General features: G+C 41.0%; 1 protein-coding gene across 5 annotated transcripts; it reads right to left on the bottom strand.

Moving 5' to 3' along the window:
* Positions 1-342: 342 nt before the first annotated feature.
* Positions 343-21887, bottom strand: LOC121921967 (E3 ubiquitin-protein ligase TRIM7-like). Of its 5 annotated transcripts, none has more exons than XM_042450770.1 (8): positions 21733-21887; positions 15144-15654; positions 13875-13970; positions 12557-12787; positions 10378-10400; positions 8798-8916; positions 6100-6132; positions 343-2511 (listed from the first exon to the last, which is right to left on the bottom strand). In XM_042450770.1, the coding sequence occupies exons 2-8, from the start codon at positions 15552-15554 to the stop codon at positions 1994-1996; spliced, it is 1431 nt and encodes a 476-aa protein (XP_042306704.1). In that variant the 5' UTR covers positions 15555-15654; positions 21733-21887; the 3' UTR covers positions 343-1993. The 5 variants fall into 5 exon arrangements, with proteins under 5 accessions (XP_042306704.1, XP_042306708.1, XP_042306706.1 ...); XM_042450774.1 differs by lacking the exon at positions 21733-21887 and adding an exon at positions 19480-19617; XM_042450772.1 differs by lacking the exon at positions 21733-21887 and adding an exon at positions 19357-19446.
* Between the last annotated feature and the right edge of the window lie 296 nt (positions 21888-22183).

The raw sequence follows: 22183 nt of genomic DNA on the forward strand, positions 1-22183 counted from the left end.
CTTTGACAGAGGCGTTTACTAACTTCCAAGCCACCCAGTCTCAGACTGCACCTTCTCCCAGGGACTATGGAATGAAAGCTGGAATACGACAAGGTCAGGGATGCCATCAGCAATACCAAAGAGGGACATGAAGGGATAAAGATGACTCCCCCCCCCCCCCCCCCCCGAATGAAGGCAAAGCAATCTTGGCCCTACTGGAGGTGGTTGGGAAAGATAGGATGGTGTTGAGCAGGTACTGAAATATCAGACTCGTAGTACAGAGACCCAAATTATGCACCATGAAGGATCTTTAGCCAAAGAGTTCCCTCCCAACTCAAGAACTGCACCACAGAGCCATCTGGATCATGACCACAGAGGAACAACTTTATTGGTTAGAACAGAAACTTTACAACCTCGCTTAAAGACGAGCTTAACCATTACGTGGCATGCACATACATTTCCAGTTTTCCCATGCTTTTATTCTCAAAAGATCCACACTTAAAGGTATATTTGTTAACAGTCAACAGTGGCACGTTCATCAATATTGCAAGTTTTAGTACCCATGCGCTAGCAAGTTGGCCTGAAATGGGAAAGGCTGGCAATCATTGTTTCACTGCAAAATACATAGTCAGAATCAGCAAATGCCTTCTTCTCCAAGGAGGACAAGGCTGTCATTCTAACTTGGGGATCCTGGAAATAATATGGCTGCACTCTGGTTCACTTGATAGAAAAAAAAAATACTTTTAAATCTCTCAAGGGTATTCCCTTAAATGTCCCAGCCTGCCTAAGAATGCTCTCAGGTAGGGCCCAGTCTATCAGCCATAGCACTGTCTGTAGTGATAATAGGGTGAGAAGAGCTCTCCTACGCATGGAGCTTGTCCACTGCCATGACCTGCTCTTCCCTTGACTATGGGGCAAGTGCAGCCCCAGTCAAATATTTCTCAAGCAACTTGGTAACGCCACCAAAAGTTAAAGGAAACCTGTCCTAGAACTGATCTTTTTTTCTAGATTGGGCTTTAACATAGAGCTCTAGCTCTAGCTCCAATGCCTTCAACATCCCCTTTGAACAAGCCAACACTAATAATCTAAGTGTCTGGCACCATAGACAGCATTCACTCCCTGATCTGGTATACTATGGTTTCCTGGGACACTATCAGGACTGTTTGAAGAACTGAACTTTTCACTGCAATTTAACCTAAAACAAAAAGAACCATCTTTTAGGTAGGAATAAAATAGTTCTGTTTTCTTCTTAGTCTCAGAATTGCTCTGAGAAGAAACAACAACATTCAAGAACTGGAGAAACAGAGCAACAAACAAGAACTTTTCTTCAAACTGTTTCCACCTCAGATTGTCATAAAGTCTAAGAATATGCAATTGAAACAACTGTATATTGTATATCTGCCACCATTACATGAGCTGATGTGGCCAGGTGTTCCTATCCTGGAAAGGCCACAGCTGCTGGACCAGCCAAAGGAGACTCTGGGCCATGGGATCCACTTGGGCCTTCAGTGAGAGATCCATGCATTTTCCTAAGCCATTCCTTCAATGAGGAGCCATAGCCTTCAGGATAGGCTATTTACCCAATTGCCAGACGTGAAAACCAGCAATCCAGACACAACATCTGCTTTACTGAGGTTTAGATTTAATATACTGGCCCACATTTAGTCCATGATAGCATCCAAAGACTGCTCCAGCTTCTGCAAAGCCCCAACTGATTCCAATGACCAAGAGAAGTAGAACGGAGTGTCTTCAGCATACTGGTGGCATCTACCCCCAAACCCCTAATGGCTTCACCCAGTGGATTCAGACACAATTAAATAGCATGCAGAATAAAATGGCCGCCTGGCACCCCACAGCTGCCATGGAGGTTTTCAATCTGTTATGTACCTAGATGAATGAAGAAACCCCAACTTTACAACTAAAGTACTGCTTTGGGCCCTTATCAGAGATGAACCCAAAGCATTAATCCATCTTGCAGGATTCAGTGGCTTTGTGGTCAGCTTCTTTGGCTGCCTTAAGGACAAATTAGCAGATGCCCTTCTCCATGCACATTAAAGAAAGGAAGAAGGGTCTCTCCCATGAATGAGGCTCCAGAGAATGTGTAGAGATGTTCTCCGGTATCAGCATCATAAAAGGCCACCTGCCCCCCAGGACAGTTCAGAGACACTCGGATCTTCTTCAGTTCTCTGTTTGAAGACAAAGCTGGGTAGCAAGGATGGTTGGTAGCCTTGTACTGACCTCCCCACTTCCCTATAGCCCAGATCCCTCCCTCAGGACCATAGGCAATGTCACCCTTTCTCTTCACCGACTTTCTAGAGACCCCTGCAAGCCACTGTTTCTCCCTTCCCACACTGATTTCCCAGAAATATCTGCCTGCAGTGAATTCTTCACATCCCAGCACACAAACAGCTTTGTTGAACCTCTCCAGATTGTCAGGCAGATCTCGATATTGGGCTCCACATGCTACACTTTTCTTATCCCGAGATAGGATCAGTTTGGGATGAGCTGTGTCTGGATCCAGAGTTACATTTGCTGTTGGGGTCGGAGGGAGAAAATGCAGAAAGAAAAAAGAAGGATCATCAGCTGGACAAATTACTAAGCTACTGAGTCTATTGCTGTTATTGTTGTTGTTTGCCTTCAAATCATTTCCAATTTATTATTATCCTATTGCATGGTTTTCTGAGGCTGAAAGTGTATCACTCACCCAGTGGGTTTCCATGCTAGAACAGAGATTTGAACCCAGGTCTACACAGTCAAATCGATGCTCAAATCACTATGCCACACAGACTCTATGCACACTCATAATTTCAGTTCACTTTCCAATCAATAGGACTTTCATACACTGCAATGATTATTATTTTTAGTATATGTCCTCCTCCCCCTCTCTCCATATAGGCCCCAAAACTGCTTATCCTAGTCAGCATGACCAACTGCCAGGAATTCTGGGAGATGGAGTCCAAAATATCTGGAGGACCAAAGTTTGGGAACCACTGAGTTAAGAGCTGATAGCCCGTTTAAATAAGAAGGTCTTTGCCTACTGGCAAATAGAAAGCCAGGAGGGTGCCATCTCAGCCTTCCTTGGCAGAGAGTTCCACAGCCTGGGAGCAGCCACTGAGGACTTTTTTCACACGGGGACCTATCCCATCCCAAAAATAGTTAAAGTTTTGGCATCCCAGAAAAGCAAACAAATTTGTTAATGCTTATCACACACAGAGCACAACAAGGGGTTAAAAGCACATTACTTCGGCAAGAAAGTGGGTCAAATGCGAATTTGGGTTTCAGACGGATTAGGAGAAATGCTGTTGCTAGCTTGGAAATAACTTTTTGGTGCATGCTCCAAACTGTCATTTGCACAAATGCATCCACACACATGGTCTAGAGAGGGAAGGGAAACTGAGGAGGAAATTCCTCCTTGCCGCAGAGGAAAGTAGGCTGAGGTTTCCCTGTGCAAACTTCCATAAAACCAGACACAAACACACACACTAGAGAGAAAGAGGATGGGGCTAGTTCATAAACCTGCCTGGTTTCAGCAAGGGCTGAATGTCCCAGATGCTCCTTTTCCAGGATATATCCTCCATTTCTCCCGCCTGTACAGGAGGAATTCCACAACGTCCTCTCTCTCTGCCTTCTCCCACCTGCTGTTCTCTTAGAGGCTGCTTAAGAGGCTCCATTAGAGGAGGAGACCAGCCACATGAGGGAAAGAGATGTGTGTGTAGGTGTGTGTCCCTTTAAGTACAAGCCTGCCTTCTTCTCCTTGGCACAGCAAGGAATCCTGGGATCAGGGAGAATCCGAGACATAGTTTTCAGACAGCTGCTATTATGTAAAGATAACGAATTTGTGAATGAACTGGACTTGAAAACACTGTATTTTTGCGAAAATGCTTATTCCTGGATTCACCTCACTTTCATTCTGGAGTGTGACCAGTTTGCGCACAACATCATCTGAAAAGCAACTGCAAAATTGTCCCTAATGCCCTGGATGACCCTGCATTGTGACCAGTTTAACCTTCCAATTTTCCCTGTGTGAAAAAGGTCCTGAGAAAGCTCTCTCCCAGGTCTCACACCAAACATACCAAGTGGAGTTGGGACCAAGAGAAAGCCCTCCTGTGAAGATCTTAAAATCTGATAGGCTCATATACAGAGATATGGTCTTTCAGATAGCCTGAGTCTCAGCCATATAAGCAGTGGAGATTTCCCTCTCCTTCTTCCAGACTTTTCCAGAATCACACACCTACTTTCTTAACTGTGACCCGCGTTATGTAATTTATGTTTGGAAAGTATTTACATCACTTCTTTTTTCTCATTCTTGGATGGTAACATGAGTTGGAAGGAGGGAAGGAAGGAACCACTGCCACCTCCAGCAAACTTGTTTGTGCTTTGAGTACATGTGGATGGAAGGAAAAGAGAAGGCCAAAGAGGAGAGGATTTACACTCTCTTAACTGAAGGTGCTACCTGAGGAGGCTTTTATGGTTCAATTGGACTGTTCTTTTCACAGTAATCCCAATGTCTATGTATGGTTGTGAAAGCTGGAAAGTGAAGAAAGCAGATTGGAAGAAAATCCAATTCATTTGAAATGTGGTGCTGGAGGAGAGTTCTGCAGACAGTGCCAAAAAGACAAATAAATGGGCCCAGGAGTAAATTAGGCCTGAACTTTTCGTAGAAGCCAAGATGACTAAATGGAGACAAATCATGAGAAGACAGGATTTATTAGAAAAGAAAATAATGCATGTCAAGGTAAATGGAAGTAGGAAAAGAGGAAGATTGCATTTGAGATGGATAAACTCAGTCAAGGGCGGGATACAGACCGCCACTTTGCGGCGGTCTCCTGCCGGCGCCATTTGCTCTGCGCGGGAGCCGCAGCAGCCAAACCGCGCGGATCCCGCGCGGAGCAAAAAAGAAGCTCCATTTTGGAGCTTCTTTTTGCGGCGCCTTTATGACGTCGCGAGGCGCTGCTGGCGCATTCGTGACGTCATAGGCGCCGCGACACGCCTGGACGCTATGTGTCCAGTACGTAAACATGGCGGCCCCCATGTGGAAGGGGCGCCGCCATGTTGTACGTATTCTATACGTACTAGGGTTAGGGGGGTGCGGAAGCACTGCCCCTTCCTAACCCTAGTACATATAGAAGACGTACTATATGGCGGTTTGTATCCCGCCAAGGAATCAACAGCCCTGAGTCTGAAAGATCTGAGCCAGGTGGTTGATGGGTAATTGGTGAATAAGAGTTCGTTCATTCACTGGGTCATTATAGGTTTAAGTTGACTTGATGGCAGTTAACAAAAACAAAAACAACAATTCACAGGCATTTACAGATAGAACAGACAAAATGTATTTTAATTTCCCCATTGTTTCCTCCTTTTTTGTGTCTTTTTTCTCATTAAATAAAAAGATCCATGAAGGAAAAGAGAATTGGTAGACAATTCCTTTCAAATGTGTGCAGATGTGCTTTGGAACTAGTGGAAGTTGAAGAAGAGGGGAGAGCTTATGGCCCTTACTCATCATCTCAAACATCATTATAGGCCAAGAGTCCAATGATACCTTTGGATATTGTTGAATTGCAAACACCTTTAGCTTTAGGAGATTATCACACCAGCAAAAAATACAGGAGCATAGTGGGATGCTCTCATCAATATCGCATGAACACGGGATGATTATCACACCACGTCACATGATTATCTCATGATTATCCCATGAATAAAGAGAAATTCTAGCAGTGCTTTTTATTCAAGGGGTTTTCTGTGAATAAAAAGTGATGCTAGAATGCCTCTTTATTCATGGAATAATCGTGGGATAATTGTGACTTTACGTCATGTTATGTGATAATCATCCTATGATCACACGATATTGACGGGAGCATCCCACTATGCTCCTGTTTTTTTTGCCCGTGTGATAATCTCCTTAGCTAGTTTCTATGATTCTATGCTTCTATGAGGATTGTAAGAAGTAGAGTTGCAGTCCAGCAGCATCCAGAGGGCTCCATAATTCCTATGGCTGCTTCAGAATTACTGGATCCCCCCCCCTCCTCGGCCTCTTTGATGGTTCCAAAGTCTGTGGAACAGATAACAGATAAATTAGTAACCAATCCTCATCCCTGCTATGATCATCCATCAGAAATTTACCTTTCTGCAGCTGTAGTCCAGGTATCAGAGCATCTGGGTAAAAGAAATACAGACACAAATTAAACACTACACAGCAATCCCAAGAGAATTCCTTTTACAAAAATATACATTCATTCCCTAGCCTTTATTGCTTCCTTATTACAATCCTTATTCCTTATATATTATGTGTCTTTCCATCCTATTGCTGTTTTGCATTTTGATCATTGGTGGAAGGCACAATTTCATTCACATTCTCATTGTTGCTTTGCATTTCAAGCATTGGTGGAGGGCACCTTTTCAATGACATTCTTGTTAATTAAAAGTGCCCTCTACCAATGACTAAAATGCAAAGAAAGACACAACATTGTGTAATAAGTGCTTCCAAAGATGCTATTATCCTGCTGTAATTTTGTGCATTATTAGTGATAAAGTGGCAAGCATCTAAAAGATTGCAACCTATACCATGGAATTGTGTTTGGCAGGTTCTTCAAAGGCTTCTGGCTGACTCATAGGTTGGGATGCAGAAGGAGTACATTAGGAGAAACTCAAAAGTTAAGACCAGCAAATGGGGCAAGGAGGGAGGTCCCAACTATCTCCAATCCAGGTATTTTCCACTGTCAGACAAATTTTGCTTCATATTTAACTCTAAAAAAATAAAAATAGAAGCTTCTATATAGAACAGCTAAAAAGATGTTAAAGCCAGATAAAATGGATCAAAGAGAGTAAGGTGGCTTACAGAAAACCTTTGCTATCCACTGAGGCTTGGTTCCAAGACCCACCATGGATACCAAAATCTGGGGATGCTCAAGTCTCATTAAATACAATGGCACAATAAAATGGGGTCCTATATAAAATGGCATTTATATTTTTTAAATGTTTTCAAGCCGTGGATGCTTGAATCCATGGATAAAAAAATCCATTGATAAGGAGGTATTTAAAAATGACAAGTCACTAGTCTCTTTCATACTAAACAGTTATATAACTCCACTTTCACTATCTTGGTTCTATACTTCAGATGCTTGTGCTTTATACTTTAATGAGATAAATGTAATTCTCTGCCAAAGAAGCCTAGTGCCTCACTAAATTACAAATCCTACTTCCACAGGAGGTAGCCAGGGTATTTAAAGTGGTATCAAAGGACTAAATCCTGGTAGCCATGAAGGGCTGGTCCCAGTAAGTAATACCAGGCAACAGGAAAGGTAAACAGCCCAGCTTGCTGCTGCCTCCAGTTTATGCTCCTCTGCCAAGAGAGTCATGAAGGCATGAGGTTGGTCACTTTGGGAGGACGACTGAGGTCTGAGCCAGCCTGCTGCCCTTGCTTACTTTTGTCTTAATATGAAAAAGTGCAGTATCCCCCATCATGAGAGGCACATGGCTTTGTGTGGCTACCCCCCCCCCCCCCCACCCACTTTTCACCATAGAAGCACAAACCGGTTGGCTGCTGGATGGGGCAAGGATGGAGAGGGCTGCACAGGGACTAAGCCTCCATCTTGGAGGAGGGAGGAAGAGTGGGAGGGCAGGCAGGGATAGCTGGGCAGTAGTGCTGCCTGCCTCTCTTGCTGTCTCACTCAACCTGGGGTTCGCTACTGTCCAATATTTTGCATATTCACACAAAGTCTGAGAGCATATTCCCCCACAGATACAGGGGGGCATACTCTACGGGTAGGTGCTACTTACAGATGAGCCCTCCACACCATACTTTTGTGATTCTCAGACCTTTCACTTGCAACACACATTCCAAGGTCAGAAATGTTCACCAAAAGCAAGTCGATCCAAGGAGGGGTAGATAGAAAACCATAATTCTCAGCTTATTCTTTCCCCTTAGGGGGGAAAAAGCACAAATCAAGACTTCAGCTTTTCACAAGGTGGTAGAATTGAGAGGTACAATTGTAACATGATACTAATATCTGTGAATAAGTGCTGTAAAAAGATTACCCCCCCCAAAAAAAAGGGGGGGGTACTGCCAAGATTCATAATTCAGCTCTGTAGTGAAGCCAACATGGAGAACTGTCATCAGTCATAATGTTACAGTGATCTGAGGTGTATAAATGCATATAACACAGGAAAGAGAGGGATATATGGAAAGTTCTGACACTGGACCACTGCTATTTAATATTTTGTGAGTATTATGGAGATAAGAACGAGCAGTGAGCTTGTGGATGGTAAAACCTGGGCAAACTCTTTGAAGCTGGGTGAGTGAGCATCTGATGAAATGATGCTTCAACATAGGCATACGCAGATAGAAGGTAAAAGCAAAAAACTCTGACTTCAGATATACACGATATACAGGTTGTCTTTTTTTGTGTTGACCACATCTCCCTCCCTACAATGCCACAGAACAGCACTGTATCCAGGGTACTCTGAGGGACAGAAAGCTGCACCTAGGCTATCAAAACTGAGGCTCTTTTGCTGCTATTGCTATTAGTATCAACAACAACAAAAATATTGCATAGTGGGCCTTGTTATCCACTTGGTTTTTGTTTCAGAACTTACCATGGATACCAAAATCAGTGGATGCTCAAGTCCCATTAAATACAATGGCAAAGTAAAATGCTATAAAATGGTAAAATCAAGGTTTGCTTTTTGGAATGTATACATTTTTAGAATATTTTCAAGCCATAGATGGTTGAATCCATGGATAAAGAATCAGTGGATGTGGAGGGCAGCCTCTATTTACATCTTTATTTTTGAACTAAATCCTACAGACATTTTTCCTTACCTTTGAATTGCTTCATAACACTAACTAAAAGAGGATTTATATCACAAATGTCCCAGAGTTTCCACCTCAGTTCTACAGAAAAAGCCAGTGGATTCTCAAATGACACCTTCTCCTCACTCCTGGTAGAGATAAACAAGATTAAAATAGGTTATATTACTACCTATCCAATCCATAATTTGAGAGTAGAGCAAAATAAAGAAACTGAAGGGAAGGAGAACAATACAGAATGACAATTGCCATCAGGTTTTTGAGTCCAATTACGTTTATTACTGTTGTGTGCCTTCAAGTTATTTCTGAACCTACATTTAGGAGTAAAGGCATTTCTTTCACTGATGCCGCATTACCCCTCCCTGCATCTTCCCCCAAATATGGCTCTGCCCATTTGAGCTGCCTGTCCCCAGACTTAGGGGAGGTGCTGGCTGTCAGAGAGGCCCAGACAGATGGCTCCTTGGCTGGACCAGACCACCAGGCAGGTGGGCACTGGATGGTATGGGCATTGACTGGTTGGGGTATGGAGGCACCCACAGAAACCTGCAGCATCCCACCCCGCCAGCCCTGGCAATAACTGAGACACTGTGGAAAGGGCGCACATTTGTGTGTGCACACACTCCTCTTTTCTTGGTGCTTTGGCCAGTTGAGACAAGCCAGCCAAAGCACGAGGAGTAGGCAAGAAGGGTGTACGCATGTATGCGCTTGGCCCTCTTCCCCCTTCTTTGGGTCCGGAGCACCAGGATAGTGGGGAAGGAGAGAGAGCATGCACCCGTCCCTCTTTCTCGGTTGCCTTAGTTCCCTTCCGAGAAATGTTGAGGCTCACACATACCCCTGCGGTGTTAGGAGGGAACAATCAGGTGTCATCCCTCCTCTGTGGTGTCACTTGGTGCAGTCCGCACCCCTCATGATGCCACTGGTTACTAGGAGAAGTAGAAAGTTCCTCACAACCTCTCTTTGGATTGTGAGAAAAACCTAAAGGAAATATGCTGTGGAAAGATGGTCAGGAGCATGACACACCTGCAACACCTGGTCCTTTGTGACTGTATGTAGCCCAAGAGTGTTCCAATGGTTCATTCCAATGGGACTGAATGGAGCAGTCATTGCAAATGTTGGTACTAGAATGAACCATCTGAGGAATCTAAATAAGCAATCAAGACATGAATTGCACCATAACAGCTATTGGGGCTTTGCTTTGCCAAGTGATAGGCACTTGTGTCTTTCCTTTGCAATATAACCTATGTTAAGGTTAAGAGGTGATAGGATAGCCATGTTTAAATATTTGAAAGAGTGCCACATTGAAGATGGAGCAAACTTGTTTTCTGCTGCTCCAGAGACTAGAGCAATGGATTCAAGCTATAGGAAAAGAGATTCCATCTAAACATTAGGAAGAACTTCCTGATGGTAAGATTTTGTATTGATTCTGCATTTCTGCATGGCAGAAGGTTGGACTGGATGCCTTTTGAAATCTCTTCCAACTCTATGAGTCTATGTGCTACAACCAGAGTTCTCAAAGGATAATCCAATTTTGATGCATACTTTTCAATCCAATCATTATGTGGCACTAATGGAAATGAGTAAGATCCCCTTACCTCTGCAAGATAGCTTTCACATCCTAGAGGGGAAGAGAGAGAAAGAAACGTGAACTGAGGCCCCATTCCCACTTGCCCATTTCCCCGGGATAGAACTGGGCAGATCTGGTTGTCCCCATATTGAATCTGCTCAGAAAGAAGTGCCCGCTACCCTTTACCTTGATTGGGGCAATTTGCCCTTCCGGAGTTCACATTTGTAGTACTGCTTTAAAATGGAGCCTCCTTGTTGTCAATCAAGTTCACTTCCGCTTTCATCAAAGGTGACATATCCTACGGCCATTGGCCAACCAAATGGGTGCTTTTCCCTCTCCTTTTTTAAAAAAAACTGGCAGTAGTTTGCACTAAAATGACCTCATTCTGGGGTTTTCTTGGCAAGATTGGTTCCGAGGAGATTTGCCATTGCCTTTCTTCTGAGGCTGAGAGAGTGTGATTCCCCCAAAGTCAGGGGTTTTCACAGCCTTCCCTCTAGCTTCCCCTTTGCTTCCAGCCCAGCATTTCCTCCTCTTTGGAACCTCTTCCCTTCCCTTCACTTCAAGCTCAAGTCTACTTACATTCTTCAGCTGGTGCTGGAAGCACAGAAGAGTATAATCACACATGAACAACACCCTACAAGTATACAAAGCCCCTAACAAACAACATCTTCTTTTTATACTTTGTAGCCTGGCCCCTTCCTCCTTGTCACATGTCTACTTGGAAGGTATCAGCATTGGGAGGATGGTGAAGGAAGGTGGACAGACATAGACCTCTTGTATCAGGTCACAGCAGCGTGTCTGCAGTAAACAATGTAATAAGGCTTGAGCTGGGAAAACGGGATTCTACTTTAGCTGATGCTACTCTAGATGTGTTTGCCTGCTTACAACAGGCAAGGTAAACAGCAGCTGCCTCCAGAATCCCTTACTGAGCATGCGTAAACAGCGAAACAGCAAAAAAAGTAGATAAGCCTTCCTTACCAGCACCCAGCACATTAGAGAACAGATCTATACAGTTGGCAGCTGGATATCATAAAAGAAGTAGACACTAGTGAAAGAAAGAAAAAATGTCCCTGGAACCTAATCCTAATCTTTCTATGTTATTTCTGTCTCCAATACTAAATTCTCTGTTAAAGAAAAAATGCTAAAGAACAAACTGATTTTGTAAAATGTATGTTGTTCTGGGCAGCAAAAGCAGCAAAGACAAGTAACTAGCGTTTCTTGGTAGGCTGCCTCATTGTCCTGTCTGATCTGTCACATACTTATTTTTGCTCTTTTGTTTAAATTAACCTCAACCATTCCTTTCTTAGCAAAGTAGATATAGGTAGCAAAACATCTTTCTATTTCTCAAGAATGTCATTTCTCTAATAAATGCTTTCTCTTCACTTGTGATTGTGTTTTATTCCAGGAACCAGCACCCTGGCAAACCAACAATGCATAAGCTCTTTCAACTGAAGGATTGAGGACAATGAAGAAAACTACCACAAAGGAAGGATGGGGAGATCATTGGCTGCATTTCACCAAAGGAAGCTGCTGAGATCTGGGTGAAGAGGTCTATGTTGCGAGCAATGTAGGGTGCTTATTATAGTTTTTATGGGTTTTTTGGGCTATGTGGCCATGTTCTAGAAGAGTTTATTCCTGACATTTCACCAGCATCTGTGGCTGGCATCTTCAAAGAATATTGGCATAGAAGAGAGCTGGATACACACACACACTGTGTGTCACAGTAAATGGTGGCTGTATGATGGAAACCATGCATGGATGGGGCTAAGAACTTCACACAGAAACTGGCAGTCCACATGATGGTAAATGTAACTGCAGGAAAAGAGATTCCACCTCAACATTAGGAGGAACTTCCTGACAGTAAGGGCTGTCCAACAGTGGAACTCACTCCATCGGAGTGTAGTGGAGTCTCCTTCCTTGGAGGTCTTTAAACAGAGGCGGGATAGCCATCTATCAGGGATGCTTTGACTGAGATTTCCTCTATGGCAGGGGTTGGACTGGATGGCCCTTGTGGCCTCTTCCAACTCTATTATTCTATGATTCAATGCACAATCTTGTTCATTTTGGATCCTCCCATATGTAACACAACCAGCTCTCAGTACATCAACTTGAGTCTCTTTATTCCTTTTGTGAGTGGAGGTGATGTTCCAGGTTTGGAAGCCAACTTTGCTCTATCGAGCTGCTTGGTCTTGTTTAGCTTTTCTTACCTGCAGGAGTTCACTTGCCGGCTGTTGCTTCTTCTCCTCCATTTCCTGGATAAGACTTTCAAGAGAAGAGAGTTCCCCAGATAGCCTGGCCAGATATTCATCTCTTTTCTTTGAAACTTCCTTCTTCACCTCTTCCATCCGGGACAGCAGAAGCTTTTCTTGCTCTTCCAGAAACTGATGTAATTGTCTAAATTCAGCCACTGCCTTTTCCATCTCTGCTTCTGTTTGTTTCTACAATAAGCAGATGGAGAAAAGGATGGTGATGATTAGTCGCCACCATGTTTGTGAATGGTAAGTTTGTCTTGGTCATTTTAAACAGTGTCAAAAGGTGTACAATAAGGGTCAGGAGTTGTTGCCTTCAGAGCAGTGATTTTTCAACCAGTGTGGGTTTCAAGTGAGTCAAATTTAGTTTGTAATATATTTTTAATTAGGAAAATGGGAAATCCTATTTTGTCCTTGCTTTCTCAAAATGCTTTCTTAGAAGCATAGTATGCCTCCTCATATCATTCTGTGGTAACACTAAAGCACAATGACTAAAATAAATATTTGTTTCACAATATACACATGATATTATTTATTTTACTTGACCTATATGAATAGTATTACTTTGGCAGGGAGATCCAGGCAAGATGACACAGCCTGTTGTGTTCTAAGGAGCCCTGGTATACTGTCTTTTACATTGCATTTTTATCTTGCTTGCTATTGCATTGGTTTGTTTCTATTTTTTTTTGTTCTCCAAAAGAAAGCAATGGTTTAAAAAAGTACACAAGAACTTTCCAGACTGTGAAAATAGTCTTCCATAATCCCACTCACCATGAGTTCTGTTGGGTAGGACTGCTGGAAATTATACAGTAGATACTTGCTATCTGCTGGGATTTGGTTTTATGCTCAAATCTTAATATATACAGTGGTGTAGTAAAATGGTGCCCTTTGTATAACATGGCAAAAAATCTTTGCTTTTTGGAGGTTTTTTGTTTTTTAAAACAAAAATTTTTAAGCCATTCATGGCTGAATCTGTGGATGTAGAATCCCTGGATACTGATGGTCCACTGTAGATCTAAAACATCTATAGGTCCACAGTGTCCTACATTGGTATGGAAAGCAAATTTCAATTTTTACCAATATAGAATATCATTAAGAACTACATAAATTCACTTTCTAAATATCCTTTTTGAAGCATTTATTTTGGTATAACAGGCGACTGGAAATAATAGATATTCTAGCAAGCAGAAGTGCCTTGTTGCTATTGACTTTTCTGCATTTTATATTGCATTTTGTTACAGGTACCTGCTTCCTTCCTTGTAACAGTCAAACTTACTAATAAGTCTTGGCTTTCATTTTCTGTTTCGGATTTGTAAGTTAGACATTTTTCTCTTTCTTTCTTCAGAACCTCCAGAGAACTACTGATTAAATCCTAAAGAGAATACAGAGGTACAGGTTAGTTTCAGGAATTTATCATGTGACTTTTAAACTTTGGATTATAGTACTTTTGGTTATATCTATCACACAACACTATCTCCCTATTGTTGCTGCCTTGTCCTCCAAGTGTGGTTAGTCTGCACCTTGCCATTAGTGGGGAAAACCTGTCAATGAGCTCCCAATTCGCTCATTATTTATTTCTGACTTATGGGCTGTATCTGCCTTAGAGAAATAATCCAGGTTGACATCACTTTGATGGGGGAAAATCGGGGGGCGGTGAGGCATATATCCTGCAAACTGGCACGATCAAGCTGAAGATTTCCAGAAGATGTTGCGCTTATCCAGGATTTAACCCATGCAGAACCAGCAATGCTCCAGCAACAAACTATTCCAGGGACTTTCCCATGAATAGTTTGTTGCTGAAGCATTGCTGCTTCTACATGGGTTAGTCCTGGATAAGCGCAATGTGTCTGAAAATCTTCAACACAATAATAATAATTTGTTTTATTTATATACCGCTATTCCAAAGATCATAGCGGTGAACAGCAAGTAAGCTAATTAGCAAGTAAGCTAATTTGCCCCCAACAGTCTGGGTACTCATTTTAGCGACCTCGGAAGGATGCAAGCCTGAGTCGAGCTTGGGCCCTTTTGCTGGTCTTGAACTCGCAACCTTGTGGTTTCGAGTGAATGGCTGCAGTACAGGCATTTCACCACTGCACCACCAGGGCCCCTTTGCCGAGAGGATACCTTTTACTCTTGGCTTTTCTTCTTGGCCCCCATATGATAATCTCCCATTGCTCAGTGCTATGAAATCCTGGAAATTGTAGTTTGTTTTGGCACCAGAGCTCTCTGACAGTGAAGGCTAAATGTCTCACAAAAGTACAATTCCAGGAATTCCATGACATTGAGGCAATCTGGATTATTTCCCCATGATAGCTACAAAGCTATCATGGGGATTTCTTGGCAAGTTTCTTCAGAGGGGGTTTGTCATGGCCATCCCCTGAGGCTGAGAATTCGCATGGCTGAGTTGGGATTTGAACCCTGGTCCAGAGTCGTAACCCAAAACTCAAAACACTACACCATGGTGGCTCATGGTGTAGATGGTTTACACCATGAGCCGCCATTGTCTACGGTGTAGAATCACCCAAATTCCGTGGTCATGTCTTACTTTGTACTCTTGAGAAACCTCTTCCACAGGAACCACCTGGTGATCTCGGTGCTCCTTGGACCTGTCGCACACCACGCAGATGGAGGTCTTATCCTCCTTGCAAAAGAGCTTCAGGGGCTCCTGGTGCTTATCACAATCTCCCTTCCTCTTCCTCGTTTGGCGGCTGAGTTTCTGGGTGATTTCTACAAACCTAGCCAGCTGCCAATTGGGGATGACATTCCTTTGCTGGATGGCTACTCTACATTGAGGGCAGGTGGCCTCGTCCTTCAGCTGCCTCCAGAACTGGGTCAGGCAGTCGTGGCAGAAATTGTGCCCACATTCAATGGTCACAGGGTTTTGCAAATACTCCAGGCAGATGGTGCACAGAGCCTCCTCGCAGAGGTCCTGGAAGTGATCCTCAGCAGCAGCCATGCTCTTGCTGTCTTGCAACCAGGACAAAGTTAACTTTCAGAAATGAAGCACTCACTACAAGTTGTGAAAAGGGGAATGCAATGGGTTGGAGGAACAGGTTCTGGATAAAAAAGGAAAAAGAAGATATGAACACAGGGCAGAAACCATATAGATCACATGTCTTATTTCTTCATTTAAACAGATGTGTGTTATACAGTGGGCCCTTGTTATCCGCTAGGGTTTGGTTCCAGGCCCCCCTGTGGATAACAAAATCCGAGGATGCTCAAGTCCCATTCTATCCAGTGGCATAACAAAATGATGTCTTTTATATAAAATCAAGGTTTGCTATTTCGAATTTCTGCTTTTTCTGAATATTTTCAAGCCATGGATGCTTGAATCCGTGGATTAAAAAAATCAGTGGATAAGGAGGGCCGATTATAAGTGATATTATGTGTTGTTAATCTGTTGTTGTTCCCCGCCTGAATCCATGAGGTGGGTTATTATTATTATTATTATTATTATTATTATTATTATTATTATTATTTAATAATAACTGAATACACTGTCAGAATTCAAAACAGCATTGAAGACCAATCTTCCGGCAGGCTTATCCAGATCATTTTTTAAATTGTAAATTTTAAATGATGAATTTTAAATGTGGATTGTTTAATATGTATACATCTTATAAATAATATAATTAATCTTACTTACCCTATTAAATTTATGTTTTTTAAATGATGTGTCAAGATGGGGAACAACAACAATAAGCAAACAAGCAACAATTAGCAAATAAAGAACAAAATGTTTGTTTGTCAATCCATGGGGAGAGGTGGGTAAGAAGTTGCTGTTGCCTTGCACAGTATTCTTTCACACACCCATTAATTAATTAATTAATTAGTATGCCACTTTTCTCCCAGAAAGGGACCCAAGGCAGCTCACAGCTAAAAACATTTTAAAAAACAGTACAGTAAAAAAGTTAAAGTAATTTAAAAACAGTAGAAAACCACATAAAAATACGCAAAAGCTAAAAGGCACAATCAAAACACACAAAAGTCACCCCAGCACGATTATATATTAATAAAAATAAAAGCGTCTTAACTTGTTGAAGAAAACCAAGCAAGGAAGGGGACAGTTTTTAACCTTTCCATATTTAGTTGTGTTACAACTTGGAACTGAAATGTAAAGGTATGCTTCAAATGAAGAAGCAGATGTGTTCCTGGGCATTACTTTTTCCTTTTTCCACATAAAATTTGGTACCAGAGGCAGAAATAATGTGGGGCAGATGGGTTTCTTCACTACCACCACCAAAAATTAAATTAAATAAAAGTAAAATTAAATTAAAAAATCAGCGAACACCAATCACCATACAGAATCCCTTAATAATGTTTTTTGCACTAATGTTACTTGTCAGTCGTATTTCCCACATATCACTGAATGCAATGGGAATAGCTGTCACATAAACCACCAGCAAAATTAAAATTACACCTTTACATTACGATATCATATGCACAGGATATGTATATTTAGTGCCAGCCAATCTTCCAGATATAATTCAGGGCTTTTTTTAGAACCATGAGGACTAAAAAAAATAATTTTGACCTGCTTTGCAGGAAGAAATTTACAGGTCTTTTCACCCAACTTCTTCAAGTAAAGCTAATAAAGAATTCTTCCATGAAACTGGCATCAAGCCTCTGATGCAAACTAACTTAGCACCAATGGTTCCTCTTAAATCTGATTAAGTCCAATTAAAATCAATCATCTCCTATATTTGGATCCACTTATTAAATCATATTAAAGTCAGACACATGTGTTCCAAACCATAAAAACTTGAAAAAAATAATTTTAAAATTTTATTATAACACAAATAGACATTATCACTTCCAATACAACCTCTCATAAAACCTTTAATAAACCTTGCATAGCAGTTATACTACAACCGTATTTAAAAACATTATTATTATTATTAATTATTATTATTATGTGTATTTATATTCCACCTTTCTCTTAATACAGGGACTCAAGGCGGCTAACAAATCTAAAACAATATAATTCTAAAACACTATAAAACATGCAAAATACAAGTTTAAAAAAGAATTAAACAATTCACACAATTAAAAAAAAACATTACATTATTCAAATTTAAAAGTTTAAAACTCTTTAACCATAACACATACAACTTGTTCTATATATCGTTCTCAACTGTTTGGTACCATTTTCTAATCTTATCTAGAATGGTATTTTCCTTTTCACCCAAATTCAACCAAATTTGGCTATTTCTTCTTATCCCCCTTCCCCCCTTTTATAAAAAAACCCTAAGTATTTCTTTCTTCATGATTATCGCTAAAATAAAAAAATAACTTAGTTGAAATTCTACCCTTTTTTCTTATCACCAATCTCACCATTAGCTTCTTATTATATATTCATTTTTCCAGCAGTATATAACTACCTACATATAAATATGTATGTTTTTTTCTTTTAATGTCAATTTTGATTTTTAATTTAATTTATATTTTTCCTTATTCTCCTTTAATTTTTAGCTGATATTTTACTTTATCTGATATTCTAGTTTCAAATAAATTGAAAACTAGAAATTGAAACTGCATTAAATCCTGGGGAAAGCATGCTTTTATTCTGAATCATGATGATTAGGAAATTTACTCTTCTCCCCCTGCCCTCAAAAATCTCTCAAACCTTTATTTGAATCCACAATAAGGACTGGAAACTTGAAACTACTTCCAGGTCTTTTTTCACCCAATTTCTTCTAATAAAGCTAAGAAAGAATAGAGTACTTCCATGAAACTGACATCCAACTTCTGATGCAATTAATTAACCTGGCACCAATGGTTCTTCTTGAATCTCATTAAGTCCTATTAAAATCAACCATCTACTATATTGGGATCCATGAGGAGTAGAAACCTAAAACTTATTAAATCATATTAAAGGCAAACACATGTGTTCCTTCCAAACCATGAAAACTACCATTTTTGTTTTAATTTTAATATTCTATTTATAACACAAATGGACATTATCACATCCAAGACAAGCTTTCATAAAACCTTTCATAAACCTTACATAACAATTATATTACAATCATATTTCAAAACTATTATTATTATTATTATTATTATTATTATTATTATTATCCCACCTTCCTCCCATTACAGGGACTCGAGGCGGCTAACAAATCTAAAACGGTCCAAGTTAAAAAACACTATAAAACATGCAAAATACAAGTTTAAACAACAATTAAAACAATTGAAATAACATTACATTATTAAAGTTTAAAATTCTTTAAACATAGTACATATAACAATTTATTCTATATAGTCTTCTCAACTGTTTACTACCATTTCCCTCTTATCTGGAATAGTATTTTTCTTTTCACCCAGCCTCAACCAAATTTGGCTATTTATGTCCTCTTAAACCTTCCTTTTTCAAACTAAATATTTCTTCCTTCCTTCATGATTATCATTAAAATAATATTTAAAAAACTTTGTTGAAATTCTACCTATCCTTTTTCTTCCTTACTCATTACCAATCTCTCACCAATACCTTCTTATTGTACTCAGGTTTTCCAGCAGCATATACCAACATACATGTGTGTGTGTGTGTGTGTGTGTTTGTGTGTGTGTTTTCCTTTTAATTTCAATTTTGATTTTTAATTTTCTATTTTTTTCCCTTATTCCCCTTTAATTTTTATCGGATATTTTATTTTATCTGGTATTTGGTTTTCAAATAGAATGAAAACTAGAAATTTAAATTGCATTAAATCCTGGGAAACAGGTTTATTCTTCTCCCCACCCCTCTTTTAAAGATTGCAAACCTTGATTTAAAGCCACAATGAGGACTGGAAACTTGAAACAGCTTCCCAATATGAGGACTTGAAACTTATGGATTCCTAGTGGAAAACAACTTGCAGCCTGAAATATGGACACTGAGGGCTTACCTTCCCCCCTTTCAAACATCTCTTAAAACCTTTATTTTAAGCCACAATGAGGACTGGAAACATGGATCTTCTTAAACCCTGGGAGTGCTTACTGCAATCTCTTTTTAAAAGTATTGTCATCTCACCCTCATCACCATTTCCCTCCCTATTGCCAAATCCAGTTTGAAACCATTGTAACTGCTGAGGAGTCCTAGGAATGTAGTTTTGTGAGACACTGGCCCAGTATAGACCTCCCAAATAGGCCATTTTCCCCCCACAGGAAAGCCACAGCCGCCAAACCATGCGGCTTCCCTGCAGAGAAAAAAGAACCCCCGAAAAGCGCTGTGCTTGTGACGCCTGAGTGCGCCGATGGTGCACTTGTGATGTCACAATGGCGGCACGATGTGCAGATGCTATGTGTCCATCATGTCACAATGGCGGTGCCCGTAAAATGGCGCACCGCCATTGTGATGGCGCTGCACTGTCCTGGAGTTAGGGACCGTGTGGCTGCTGCCAGCACAGCGCATTTGGCCTTTCTGGACCGGGCCGCTGAGCCATCTCTGTCAAAGAGAGCTATGGTGATGCCACAACAAGCTACAATTCCCATTTTCCATAGCACTGAGCCAGGGCAGGAAGAGGTCTCAAACTGGATTATTCCTGCAGTGGGTTTTGGACCTTACTTTAAAAAAAATAGTCCAGATTTAAATGCTGCTTTAAAAAGTTATTTCCATCTCAGACCTAAGTGTTGCGGGGAAGGACTGCCAACATATTAGGTGATGCATTCCAGGGTATGTACAATTTACGGCCAAGTAAGTGACCCTGGGCATGTCACACACTCTCAACCTCAGAGGATGGTAATGGCAACCCCCTCATTGAAGAAACTTGCCAAGAAAACTCCATGATAAGGTTGCCTTAGCGTCACCATAAGTCAGAAAGGACTTGAAGGCACACAATAACCACAAAAAAGTCGGCAAATGAGATGGGGAATTTATCTCATGAATGACCCAGAAAAATCGTATAATTATGCTAAATGATTTCATACAACGTCACAAAAATCCGTCATTAAAGTAGTCACAAAGAAGCATTAACGCGCATCTTTTTACTTTGGGGATTTCAGTGACAATGCATTTCCAATATCACTTTATTTGTGCAATTGTGTGTGATAATCATTCACACAATTACTCACCATTTCTGCTTTATTTGCAGGATGTTTTAATTGCATTTTAGTCTCTGAAATTAATGCTGAAATTAGCTCCAGTATGAGAAACAACATAGGTAGTACATGGGAATAGGAGTCAGCATGTGGTAGTGGTCTGAGTGTTGGACTATGAATCTGGAGACCTGGTTCGATTCCACACTCCGCCATGAAAGCCAATGGGTGAGCTTGGGCACGTCACACTCTCTCAGCCTCAAGGGAAGGTAATGGCAAACCTTCTCTGAACTAATCTTGCCAACAAAACCCCAGGATAGCTTCGCCTTAGTGTCACCATAAGTGGGAAATGACGAATCCACACCACAAAAAGCAAGAAAGCCTCAAGAAAGAGCCAGTGTGGTGTAGTGGTTTGTGCAGTGGAGTATGACCCTGGAGACCAGGGGTTAAATCCCTGCTTGGCCAGAGAAACCCACTGAAGAACCTTAGGCATGTCACACTCTCTCAGCCTCAAAGGGAGGTACTAGCAAAACCACTTCTGAATACATCTTGCCAAGAAAACCCTGTGACAGGCTTCCCTTAGGGTGACCAAAAATAAGAAACAACCTGAAGGCACACAACAACACCAGTAACACCACAAACAGAGCTTAATCACACCTCACAATTCTACACACCAGGATACAGCCATCAACATGGGTATGTAAATGCAAGGTTAATATAATTATTATAAGCGGTAAATAATACAGTACATGGAACTAAATGATATGGAGATCTGGCGTTATTGGTTATAATTGGTATAATTTATGACTCTTCACACATTAATCTTAATTACTCTTAATTTTGCTTTTGAATTGTGTTCCATTTGTGTGCAACATGATTGGAAAATCTTTTGTGAAATTACATGAAATACCTTGGATGACCCTGGATTAATCTTTGGTTAACCTTCCAATTTCATAAAGGAGTTGACATACCCTCTTGAGATTTAATAGACAAAACCTGGGACGTGTGGGTAGATTTGGGAGTGCTATAATTTAAAGGAGATATCCTAATACAACCCCCCTTTTAACTGCCAGGAATTTTCTTTTTCTCTTCTTTTTATGAGTGTGTTCATTCTTCTTGTGTACCTTAAGAAGTCATCTAGAGTCACATCACACAGGAGGTTCTGTTGGAGTGTTAGGAGAGGCTTACTACACTTTGCTTTTTCCTGACCATGCTGGGAAGGGCATGGCTCTGCCCCTCTCTCCTCCCCTTTCTATTACATTCAGTGAGTGCAAGCTACTTTGCATCTTAAACTCAATTTCAAGCAATTGAATCATAGACTTGTAGAATCCTAGAGTTAGAAGAGACATAGAGGCCATCCAGTCCAACCTCTTGCTAGGCAGGAACTCACAAAGCTTCCCTGACAAATGGTGATCCAGTCTCTGTTTAAAGACCTCCAAGGAAGGAAACTCCACCACACTCCGAGGGAGTTTGTTCCACTGTCAAACAGCCCTTACTGTCAGGAAGTTCCTCCTAATGTTGAGGTGGAATCTCTTTCCTGGAGCTTGCACCCATTGTTCCAGGTCCTATTCTATG

The sequence above is a fragment of the Sceloporus undulatus genome, chromosome 2 (genome assembly GCF_019175285.1).
Source record: "Sceloporus undulatus isolate JIND9_A2432 ecotype Alabama chromosome 2, SceUnd_v1.1, whole genome shotgun sequence".
Classification (NCBI taxonomy): domain Eukaryota; kingdom Metazoa; phylum Chordata; class Lepidosauria; order Squamata; family Phrynosomatidae; genus Sceloporus; species Sceloporus undulatus.

Coding starts and splice junctions, on each gene's coding strand:
- LOC121921967 (XM_042450770.1), bottom strand. CDS start 15,554: ATGGCTGCTGCTGAGGATCACTTCCAGGACCTCTGCGAGGAGGCTCTG. Junction 13,971..15,143: donor AGGTTTCTCAAGAGTACAAA/GTAAGACATGAC, acceptor TATTCTCTTTAG/GATTTAATCAGTAGTTCTCT. Junction 10,401..12,556: donor CGGCAAGTGAACTCCTGCAG/GTAAGAAAAGCT, acceptor CTTCCCCTCTAG/GATGTGAAAGCTATCTTGCA.